Source organism: Eptesicus fuscus, chromosome 16, assembly GCF_027574615.1.
Source record: "Eptesicus fuscus isolate TK198812 chromosome 16, DD_ASM_mEF_20220401, whole genome shotgun sequence".
NCBI classification, from domain to species: Eukaryota; Metazoa; Chordata; class Mammalia; order Chiroptera; family Vespertilionidae; genus Eptesicus; species Eptesicus fuscus.
Genome location: NC_072488.1, coordinates 58,919,560 through 58,932,081, shown reverse-complemented (window position 1 = coordinate 58,932,081; position 12,522 = coordinate 58,919,560). Strand labels below are relative to the sequence as shown.

The window sequence follows — 12,522 nt, the reverse complement described above, 5'->3', positions numbered from 1 at the left end:
TTCTCTCTTTGTCTTTTGCCCTTGGCATTTTCATTATGATGTGTCTTGGTGTGGTCCTTTTTGGATTCCTCTTGTTTGAGGTTCTCTATACTTCCTGAATTTGTAAGTCTATTTCTTTCACCAGGTAGGGGAAGTTTTCTGTCATTATTTCTTCAAAGAGGTTTTCAGCATTTTGCTCTCTCTAGTCTTCTTTTACCCCCATAATTTGGGTGTTGGTAGGCTTGAAGTTGTCCCAGAGGCTCCTTACACTATCTTCATATTTTTGGATTCTTTTTTCTTTTTGCTCTTCTGGTTGGTGTTTTTTGCTTCCTTGTATTTCAAAACATTGATTTGATTCTTGGGATCCTCTATTCTACTGTTGGATCCCTGTATATTATTCTTTATTCCAGTCAGTGTATGGTTAATTTCTGACTGGTCCTTTTCCATTTTTTTTTTCTTTTTGCATTCTAAGATCCTTAAAAGTCTCACTAAATTCTTTGGAGGTTTCTAGAAGATTCTTGAAACCTTATAACCGTGGTTTTGAACTCTATATCCAGTAGTTTGCTTTCTTCCATTTCTTTCATTCGTGACCTGTTTCTTTGTCTCTCCATTTTGGCTGCTTCCCTATGTTTGTTTCTATGTATTGGGTAGCTGCTAAGTCTCTTTGAGTTGTTAGAGTGGCCTTGTGTGGTAGGTGTCCTATGGGGCCCAGTGGCTCAGCCTCCCCAGTCAGCTGAGGTGAACACTCTTGGTGCATCCCTTTGTGGGCTGTGTGCACAGTTTTGTTGTAGTTGAGCCTTGATTGCTGTTGGTGTCACTAGGAGAAATTGACCTCCAGGCCAATTGGCTGTGGGAACCAGCTGTGACTACAGTGGGAGAGCTGCTGTGCAGGAGACACCCTAATGGAGAAGGACTTCAGTGGGGCTTTGGTGCTTCAGTGGGGCTTTAGTGCTCACTGACTCTGCCCCTTGAGTTTGTCACTTATGGATGTGAAGAGTTATAATCTGGTATGGTCTCACACTGGTACACTGGCTCTTGGGTCTCCTGGGAGGTGCAAAGTCAGCCACTGCCTGGGGCCACCAGCAGGAGCTACAGAGAGATCTGCAGATTCCTCCTCTTTGTATCGGGTTTGGAAGTACCCAGACGAGGCCCAGCTGTGAAGCAAGGCAGGCTGGTGCTGGTGCTGGTTTTTTGGGCCTTTTATTGATAGGTTTGCAGCTCCCTGACCCAGCTGCAACTTGTTTAACAGAGTTTTTGCCTGAGAAAGGACAGTCCATTCATATGCAAAAGCAGCTGTGCACAGCTTGGGTGGGGTTGTAAATTGGGTGGGGCGGGGTCTCAGGGAATCTCCAGGGCAGAGCAAACAGAAATGGCTGCCAGTCAGCCCTGCACCAAGGAGGTCCCAGCACAGGAACAGTGACTGCTGCGAGCACCTCCGTCTGGAAGAAAGCTGCCCTGAGGTCCTTCCCCGATGCCAGACAGTCCAGTTTCTCCCTGTATGTGACTGGGTCCCACAGAGCCTCACCCAGCACTGGAGCTCAGAAGAAGTGGGAGCTTGTAAATTCATTTCATGGTGCTGGCCTTTTAAGAGGAGTAGCTGGGTCTTCAACAGCCTGTTTATCACTCAGCCCCAATCCACACTGGTTTTTACAGTCCATAGTGCTTACGGCCCATAGAAACTTATTTTCCCAGCTCTGGGACCCTGGGCTGGGGGTCTGGTGTGGGACTGGGATCCCTCGCTCCTCCAGGCGGCCTCTGCAGAGCTTAGCTCCCTCCTGATTAAAAAAGCAGAGCCGATCTCCCTCCTGATTAAAAAAGCGGCACACCTGGGTGCCGGACCAGCCTGTTCTGCACCTCCACACCTCCTACCAGTCTTTGTGTTCTTTCTTCTTTACCTCTCTAATTGTAGTACTTCCACTCAGCCGGCTTTCCTGTGGTTCGGGTGATAGTTGTTCTGTATTTTAGCTGTAATTTTGATGTGGTTGTGGGAGGCAGCAAGTACAGCTGTTTACCTATGCGCCATCTTGGTTCTCTCCTGAATGCTTCTTTCCTTGCTAGCACACCTGAGACTCTACTGTGGGAAATGAGGAAGTGGGAGGAGCCCGCATTTGCTCCTTCTCATTGAACACTCGGCTAAACTCATAAACAGGCTAATCCAGAGATTGTCTATCGCTAGTCCAAGGGTGTAGACGTGTGCAGTTGTGTTGTATATGCCAGATTGCCCTCCAGCAATATTGAGCACCTTCCACCATGTTCCCTGGCCAGGCACTGTGCTAGACAATGGCAATAGAGATTCAGACAGGTATGGTTCTTGCCTCGTGCAGCTGTGAGCCTGACAGCGTTGAAACTTCACCTTGGCTCCTTAGACCTCACCCTCCTTGTGCACAGCTCAGGACACTGCTATTGCCCCAGCAGTACCAGTCTCTCTTCTTAGAAGGGAAAGGTGTTTGAGGTCTGGGATGCAGGTGGGTTAACATGTTTTTGTTTGTTTTTTTTAAATATGTTTTTATTGATTTCAGAGAGGAAGGGAGAGGGAGAGAGAGATAGAAACATCAATGATGAGAGAAAATCATTGATAAGCTGCTTCCTGCACATCCCCTACTGGGGATCGAGCCTATAACCCGGACATGTGCCCTGACTGGGAATTGAGCCGTGACCTCCTGGTTCATAGGTCTATACTCAACTACTGAGCCTCGCTGGCTAGGCTAGATATGCTTTTTTCTAGCCTAGCCAGCGAGGCTCAGTAGTTGAGTATAGACCTATGAACCATTGCTGTTAATTCTCACCTGAGGATATTTTTCCATTGATTTTTATGGAGAGTGGCAGAGAAGTAAAGACAGAGAGAAACGATGTGAGAGAAGCACATCAATTGGTTGTCTTCTGCATGAGCCCTGACTAGGGCCTGGACCAGGGAGGAGGCTGCAACAAGATACGTGCCCTTGACTGGAATTGAACTCGGGACCATTTGGTTTGCAGGCCAACACTCTTTCCACTGAGCCAAACTGGCTAGGACAACATGCTTTTTATTTTAAAAATTAAATTTATTGGGATGACATTGGTTAATAAATCACATAGATTTCATGTGTAGATTTCTATGGCACAAGACCTGTACATTGCACTATATGTTCACCACCGAAAGTCAAATCATCTTCCGTCACTATATATTAGGCCTCCTTCACCCCTATACCTTCCCTCTGGCAACCACCACACTGCTGTTTGTGTCCACGAGTTTCAGTTTTATATAGTAAAATCATATAGTTCTTAGCTCTTTCTGCCTGACTTATTTCACTTAGCATAATAAAGTATTCTCAGAGTCCATCCATGTTATCACAAATGGCAGTATTTTGTGTTTTCTTATGACTGAGTAGTAAGTATTCCATTGTGTATATGTACCACATCTTTTTTTTTTTTTCAATATCTTTATTGATTTCAGAGAGGAAAGGAGAGGGAGAGATAGAAACGTCAATGATGAGAGAGAATCATTGATTGACTGCCTCCTGCATGCCCCACACTGGGGATGGAGCCCCCAACCTGGGCATGTGCCCTGACCGGGAATCAAACTGTGACCTCCTGTTCATAGGTTGATGCTCAACCACTGAGCTACGCTGGCTGGGCTGTACCACATCTTTTTTTCCCTAATATATATTTTTTAATTGATTTCAGAGAGGAAGGGAGAGGGAGAGAGATAGAAACATCAATGATGAGAGAGAATCATTGATCGGCTGTCTCTTGCACGCCCCCAACTGGGGATCAAGCCCACAACCTGGGCATGTGTCATGACAGGGAATTAAATTGTGACCTCTGGGTTCATGGGTTGACGCTCAACCACTGAGCCACGCTGACTGCGTGTGTACCACTTTTTTTTTTTTTTTTTACCACTTCTTTATCCAGTCCTTTATGCAGTACACTTGGGTTGTCTCCATGTCTTGGCCACTGGGAATATAGCTGCAATGAACTTAGGAGAGCATATATCTTTGTGAATATATGTTTTTGAGTTTTTCAGGTATGTATACCCAGGAGAGGTATTGCTGGATCATATGTAGTTCTATTCTTAATTTTTTGAGGAATTGCCAGACTGCTTCCTATAATGGTTCTAACAGTCTACATTCGTAACAGTGAATGAGAGTTCCCTTTTCTCCTCAACCTCTCCAACACTTATTACTTGTCTTGTTGATAATAGCTATTCTTGTTGATAATAGGTTAGAGGTGGTATCTCATTGTAGTTTTGATTTGCATTTAACTAATTGCTAGTGAGGTTGAACATCTTTTCATATATCTGTTAGCCATTTGTATGTCTTCTTGGGAGACGTGTTTATTCAGGTCCTCTGCCCATTTTTTAATTGGGTTGTTTGTTTGGTGTTGAGTTTTATGAGTTCTTGATATGTTTTTATTTATTTCTTCTTAACCCAGTCATTTTTTAGTAGTATGTTGTTTAATCTCCACATATTTGTGGCTTTCTTTACTTCCTTTTTCCAGCTGACTTCTAATTTTAAGGCATTGTGGTCAGAGAATATAATTCCAATCTTCTTGAATTTGTTGAGGCTAATTTTGTGACCCAACATACTGTCTATCCTTGAGAATGTTCCATGTGCACTGGAGAATAATGTATAGTCTGATGTTCTGGGATGAAAAGCTGTATAAATGTCAATTATGTCTATTTGGTCTAGTGTGTCATTGAAGATCCATATTTCTTTACTGAGTTTCTATTTGAATGATATATCCAGAGCTGTGAATGGAGTATTAAGGTCCTCAGTTATGATTGTGTTTTGATTTCTTTCTCCCTTTAGTTCTAATAATAGTTGCTTTATATACTTCAGTGCTCCCTGATCAGGTGCATATATATTAAGAAGTATTATGTTCTCTTGATGTAGTGTCCCCTTTATCATTATAAAGTGTCCATCTTTGTCTCTTGTTATCTTTAATTCTATTTTGTCAGATAAAGTATGGCAACATCTGCTTTTCTGTGGATGTTTTTTTGCTTGGAGAATCTTTTTCTACCAATTTACTTTGAATCTACCTTTGTCTTTGCAGCTTAGATGTGTCTCTTGTAGGCAGCATATCGTTGGGTTTTGTTTTTTGATCCACTCTGCTACTCTGTACCTCTTTATTGGTGAATTTAGATAATTTGCATCCTATATAATAAAAACATAGTATGCAAATTGTTCCTTTGACCCCGAGGTTGTTCAGGAGTTCCACCAGGGGGAAGGGCTGATGGGGGAAGGGAGGGAGGCTCCGCCCAGCGTCAGCGGCAGGTGGCTGGGGGAAGGGAGGGAGTACCAGGCTGGCAGCCAGCAGCCTCTAGGGACCCTACCAGTGCAGGAATTTAGTGCACTGGGCCTCTAGTTTAGTATAATTATTGATGTAAGAGGATTTCCTATAGCCATTTTATCTTTTGTTTTCTTGTAGCTCTATGCCTTCAGTGGTTCTTTTCCTTTGTGTTTCTGTCTCTTGTTTTGTTTGGTGGTATTCTACACTTCTTTCTTCTGATTTCTCTTTTTTAAGCTATGTGTCTTAATTTTGGGGGTTTTGTGTGTGGTTACCATCAGCTTTATGAAAAATACAGTTGCATATGTATCATAGTTTTTTCTCTTTTGAGTGCATCTGATCTCTATCCTCCTTTGCCAGTTCAGACCCTCACTCCTCTCCTCTTTTATGTTTTTGTTATAACAAATTATTCCTATTTATGCTGTAAGTTGTTTGGTGATCATACTCATAGTGTTGGAGCCTTATGCTCTTTGTTTCAAGTAGAATCATTCCCTTGAGTATTTCTTACAATGGTGGTTTTCTGGTGATAAATTCCCTCAGCTTCTGTATATCTGGGGACATCTTTATTTCTCCTTCATATTTAAAGGATAACTTTGCTGGATATATTATTCTTTAGCTGAGAATTTCTCTCTTTCAGTCATTTGAATATCTGGTTCTACTTTCTTCTGGCCTGTAGAGTTTTTGCTGAGAAGTCCGATGACAATCTGATGGGTTTTCTTTGAAGATAACTTTCTTCTTTTCCCTGGCTGCTTTGAGAATTTTTTGTGTCTCATTCATTCTTTACAATTTTAATACAATGTGCCTTGGAGAAGGCCTCTTTGGACTGAGGTAACTAGGTGCTCTTCCAATCTTCTTGATTGCTTATTCGATTTGAGGATCTAGTTGTTTCCATAGGTGTAGGAAGTTCTTACCCATTGTTTGTTTAAATAGGCTCTCTGTTTCCTTATCCCTCTCTTCTTCTTCTGGTATGCCTATTATTCTTGTACTAGGCCCGGTCCATGAATTCATGCACCAGTGGGGGTCCCTTGGCCTGGCCTGTGGGATCGAGCTGAAACCGGCTCTCTGAAATCCCCCAAAGGGTCCTGGGTTGCGAGAGGTTGCAGGCCAGGCCAAGGGACCCCACCGGTGCACGATTGGGCCTGGGGTGGGACGTGGGAGGTTGACCAGCTGGGGAGGGACTGCGAGAGGGCACCAGGGTGTGTCCAGCCCATCTCGCTCAGTTCTGATCAGCCAGACCTCAGCAGCAAGCTCACCTACTGGTTGGAGCATCTTCTCCCTGCTGGTCAGTGCATGTCATAGTGACTGGTTGACCGGTCGACTATCTGCTCGCTGGTGGTCAGTGCATGTCATAGTGAGTGGTTGAGCAGCCTTAGCATATTATTAGCATATTACACTTTGGTTGGTTGAACAGCCGACCGGACACTTAGCATATTTGGTTTTATTATGTAGGATTGCTTTTTTCTGATGGAGTCAGATAGTTCTTATAGAGCTCTTTCATTTTTTTTTTAATGCTCGGGTCTCTCTCTCTTTTTCCCTGTGCATCATTTCTAGATTCCTATATTGATATCACTAATTCTTTTCTCCATCTGGTCAGTTCTGTTTCTTATATTCAGTAGTTTACTCCTAATCTCCTTAATTGCATGCTTCATTTCCAGGATTTCTGATTGGTTCTTTTTTAATGTTTTAGACTCTTTGATGCAGTACTCATTTGTTCATTAATTTGTTTTTTAAGTGTATTAGATTGCCTGTCTGTGTTTTCTCACATCTTGTTGAGTATTTTCAGAACTGCAATCTTGAATTCTCTGTCAGTTATATAATATATTTCCATGTGTTCCAGCTTGCTTTATGGAGATCTTTCATTTTTTTCTGGGCTTCCTTATTTCCATGGTTATTCATGGTATTTGCTGGTCCCTTTGTCTAGGCATCTATGTATTATATTGGCCCTTCTCTAGCATCTTTCTTTGAACAGTTCTTTGTACTGTTTTCTAGTAGGTGGTGCTGAATCACAAGATTTTTAGCTCTGTGACATCCAGAGCTGCCCTCCATAGCTCCGATCAGACATTACAGCCGTGCTGCTTGGGGGTGGGCTTTGTTTTACCCTCACCATAATGGTGACCCCCGGATCTCCATGGTGTCCTCCCCGCCCCAAACTCCAAATGGGGATCAATCACCGGAGGAAACAGGGACTCTGCTGCAATTTCTCTCAGTTTACAAATAATGTGCTCCTTGACCTGACACCAAGGGCAATGGGAAGTGAGTTATTGGAGTCCAAGGGGTGATGGGCCTCTGTGTCTCCATCTTTGCCTGGAACACTAACCACCCAACAGCAGACAGTCACGACAGAACCTTGGCACTGTGTCCTTACCCCAGCCTCTCAGCTGGCTCAGCTGCTGTTCGCACCACTTGTCCTGCTGGAGAGCCCACCGAGACTCTCTGTTCTTCCTGGCCCATGGAAATACCTGCTTCCTTCTCTCTCTGGGGCTGAGCTAGCAGCCAGCTCCCAGCCGCAGGGCTGCATCTGTGGCTGTGTGAGCTCTCCTCCTTTCTTGCCTCCCCATTTACTCCTGGTTGCCCACCTCTAGATGCTTCAATTCATGGGTCTCTCAGGCATGCTTCTATATTGAGCATGGAATCCTTTGTTGAGTTATAGTTGATAAACTTGTTAAAATTTCAGAGGAGAGGCCAAGGGGGATCTCTCATGCTGCCATTCCTTTGACATCACTCTCCCAGACATGCTTTTTAAACTCCTTTTTTTCTTTGTAATTCAGCCACAACAATGCAGCTGTCGGGGTAAGGCACTGGTGGTGAAAAGCAAAATACCATGCTTTTAAATTAAAATGAAAATACTTTGTTGTGTTATACGCACTGTCCCAAGCACTTAAAGTTGTAACATTTATTAATTTTTTTAAGCACAAGGTAGTGTTTTCCATCAGATGATGATGATGAGGAGGCAGCCACAGCTTCTAATAAAACTGAGGTCTTTGAACAGAAGATCAAGAGACCTACTAAGGTTGGTATGCCTTCTGCAGTTTCTGTCTGTCTGGGAGCTCGGGTCACTCAGCATGTGTAGACCATCTCTGCTCTCAGCTTCCCTGCTGCTTGGTCATCTTTTGTTGGTCATTATTTCCTCACTAGGGGCCTAGTGCACGAATTTGTGCACCTTGAAAGGACTGTGGGCCGCGAGGCTGTGGTGGGCACAGGGGCAGGTCTCGGCCCATCCTCTGCGCCCCTGCCTGGCCCCTCCTGCCGTGGCCCCTGGTGCTCTGTCTGCCAGCAGCCCTGCTCCACTGCTGCCAGTCCCATGCGCTGACGGCGTTGGTCCCGCTTGCACCCGCTGATGGCGCAGAGCGATTGGGACCGGCACCAGCAGTGGGTATAAGTGACTGCTGTTGCTCTGATCACCCCTCAGGAGCAGGGGGTGTGGAGAAGCCCTCAGGGGCGATTGGGGCCGGCAGTCACCGCTCGCATCTGCTGACGGCGCTGAGCAATTAAATTGGGATTGGCGCTGGGCACCGGCAGCAGGTGCGAGCGGTGGCTCTGGTGCCAGCTGCAGGTGCGAGTGGGGCTGTTGCCGGCAGCAGGTGTGAGTGGTGGCTGCTGGCCCCAATCGCCCCTCAGGAGCAGGATGAGGTGGAGAAGCCCTGAGGGATGACTGGGGCCAGCAGCCGCCACTTGCACCTGCTGACAGCACCGAGCCATCGGGTCCAGCACTGGGCGCCAACAGTGGGTGCGAGTGGCAGCTCTGGCGCCGGTAGCAGGTGCTGGCAGCAGGTCAAGTGCCCAGTGGGACTGTGGTGTGCGAGAGCAAAGAATTTTCAGTAACCACCAGAGGCTCGCCCCGATGACAGCGACTGGCACCCTGCCTTGGTCTGGCACCCCCACTCACCTGCTCCACTATCCCGCTGTGGCTGATGCCCGCCATGTTCCATGCTCTGCCGCCCGTTGCCGACACCCACCATGTTCTTCATGCTCCTCCTGGTGGTCAGCACACGTCATAGCGATTGGTTGTTCAGTTGTTTGGTTATTCTTCCATTTGGTCTATTTGCATATTAGTGTTTTATATATATAGATTAACTTGTTTGCCAAAGGTCAGGGAAATGGAATAACAAGCTCAGATTAGCTTACTCTTCTACTTACCAGTTAGCACAAAGGACAGATTTGGTCAGAAATAGAGTAGAGAACTTCTATTAAGTGGGCTTACCGATCCATGAGTCTCTCTTCAGAGAACTTTTTAAAATGTTAAGTTTGTTGAGGTATACTTTAGTTTACTCCTTTTAGTTTACAGTTCTTTGAGTTTTGACAAATGTATATAGTCATATAACTGTCAGCACAGTCAAGATAGGAATGTGTCCATCATTCTAAAGAGTTACCTCTGTGGTTTTATCTTTGTCCTCAATGCCCAGCCCCAGCTCCAGCCCCAGGCAATCACTCCTCTGTTTTCCTTCCCAACAGCTTTGCCTTTCCCAGATTGTCTTATACATCAGATCATCTAGTGTGTAGGCTTGTGAGTCTGGTTTTCACTCAGCATAGTGCTTCTGAGATTCATCCATGCTGATGCCTGTGTTAGTAGTTAGTTGTTTTTGTTTTAAACAGTACAGGAGATGTTGTGGGATCAGCTTCAGATCACTGCAATAAGGTACATATTGCAAGAAAGCAAGTTACATGAATTTTTGGCTTCCCAGTGTATATAAAAGTTATGTTTACACCATACTTTCGTTATTACATGTTCAATAGCATTATGTGTAAAAAAACAACACACCAACAACCAATGTATATACCTCAACTTAAAAATGCTAACCATTATCTGAGCCTGTTGGATAAAAGGCCAATAGACTTGCTCAACTGAGGGTTGCCATAAATTTTCAATTTTTATAAGATTAAAATATATATGTATATATATTTTATCTTTTTATTTTTATTATATATAAATATATATATAAAATTTATTATTATATATATATATATCATTGATTTTAAAGAGGAAGGGAGAGGGAGAGAGAGATAGAAGCATCAATGATGAGAGAGAAACATTAATTGGCTGCCTCCTGCAGGTCCCACACTGGGGATTGAGCCCACAACCCGTCATGTGCCCTTGACCAGAATTGAACCCAGGGCCCTTCAGTCCACATGCTGCTCTAGCCACTGAGCCAAACCAGCTAGGGCTTTTTTTTTTTTTATTAATATAAGATTTTTAATTGATTTTTAGAGAGAGAGGAAGGGAGAGGGAGAGGTAGAGAGAAAAACATTGATGTGAGAGTGGAACATTGATCGGCTGCCTTCTGCATACTTCCATCCCCTGGGGATTGAGCCTGCAACCTGGGCATGTATTCTAACTTGGAATCGAATCAGCAACCCTTCAGTGCATGGGATGAAACCTAACCAATTGAGCCCCACCAGCCAGGGCCACATTTTCAATTTGTAAAAAATGTAGTATCGCTTTGGCTAAAGTGACTTGGTTGGAGCATTATCCCATGCGCCAATAGGTACTGCATTTGATTCTGGTTCAGGGCTCATATTCAGGTTGTGGATTTGATCTCCAGTTAGGATGCTTACAGGAGGCCACCAATTGATGTTTCTCTCTCACATTGATATTTCTCTCCATCTCTCTCTTTCTCTCCCCTCCTCTCTTAAAAAAGTCAGTAAAAATTAAAAATACACACAACACAGTATCTTCAAAGCACAATAAAGCTAGGTGTGCCAGTATTCTATTGGCTGGATATATCTTAGTGTGTTTACCCATGAGTTAGTTGATGGACATCTGGGTTGTTTCTAATTTTGGCCTATTATGGATAAAATTTCCTCTAAATATTTGTATATTAAATTTTTGTATGTGTAAATGTGCTGTTATTTCTGATGAGTACAGACACTTAGGAATGGGTTTTCTGGGACATCTGGTGTGTGTTTATTTTATAAGAAACTGCCAAGCTATTTTCCAAATGACTATACTTATTTTACATTCTGACCAGCAGTGTATCAGCATTTCAGTTGCCCCATAGTCCTTTTTTTAAAAAAATACATTTTTGTTGATTTCAGAGAGGAAGGGAGAGGGAGAGACAGATAGAAACATCAATAATGAGAGAGAATCATTGATCGGCTGCGTCTTGCCTGTCTCCTGTTGGGAATCGAGCTCACAACCCAGGCCCTTGACCAGAATTGAATCCCGGACCCTTCAGTCCACAGGCTGAGGCTCTATGTGCTGAGCCAAACCAGCTAAGGCTCAGTTACCCTATATTCTTGCCAACACTTGGTATTCTCAGCCTTTTTGTTTGTTTTAGCTATTTTAATAAGTAAGCAGTGGCATCTCATGATTTTTGTTTTGCATTTTCTGCAGGGAGCTTTTATACTAGTAGTTTCCAGGTCTATCAGTTTCAAACTCAGGAACATCTTGGAAAAATCATAGAATCATCTTTCTTGGGGTCTCAATGTCTACATCTTTATAAAGGGCACTGTAGAAATATCAACCCCATAAGTTGTAATGAAGTTTAATGAAAACAACATATAAAACACTTAGCAAGTATTTATAGAACATGGCATGCAATTAAGCAGTGTGAGCTCTAATAATTGACTAATCTTATTATTATATCTATATATATAAAAGCCTAAGCGACTGTCCGACTGTCCAATTGGTAGCTATGACATACAATGACCACCAGGGGGCTGATGCTCCGACCAGTAGCTATGATGTGCACCTACCACCAGGGGACAGACACTCAACACAGGAGCTGCCGAGCTGCAGTGACTTGGCAGCTGCGGTTCTTGGGTGACACACCCGGAACCAGAGAGGAGGGAGCCTGATTCCGATTCCGGGGTGCGTCACTTGAGAACTGCCCTCTTGCAATCCGGAACCCCTCAGGGGGTGTCAGAGAGCCAGTTTTGGCCTGATCCCTGCAGACTAGGCCAAGGGATCCCACTGGTGCAAGAATCTGTGCACCAATACTCTAGTGTATAGATAAATGCAAATGTAATGCCAGCTAGCTGGTGCAGTGTGTCATAGCATTCATCTAAGTGGAGGTAGCTGGTAAGACAAGAGGGCATTTGAAATGGGGTTTGAAGGATTGGAGATGTGCCCTGTGAAGACATCAGGAAAGGGCCTTTCCACAGAGGCGCACGCTATATGGGTGGAGGGGGAGCATGGCATGGGGACACGACTGGGCACTCTCCTGACTGTCCCAGCAGGACCTTTTTGCTGTAGCAGATTGTCAAGAAGCAGTGTAATGAATGAGAACTTGGCCCACCTCTCTGAGTGGTTGCTTTTGTCATTCTAGATCATGCTCTGAG

General features: G+C 44.3%; 1 protein-coding gene across 1 annotated transcript in view; it reads left to right on the top strand.

Moving 5' to 3' along the window:
• The window catches only part of NPHP1 (nephrocystin 1), a 109,910-nt gene that overhangs the window by 76,612 nt on the left and 20,776 nt on the right, over positions 1-12,522 (top strand). The window contains exon 16 of the mRNA XM_054728418.1: positions 8,155-8,254. Within this exon, the coding sequence (XP_054584393.1) occupies positions 8,155-8,254 (100 nt within the window). The remainder of the gene's footprint in view (positions 1-8,154; positions 8,255-12,522) is intronic.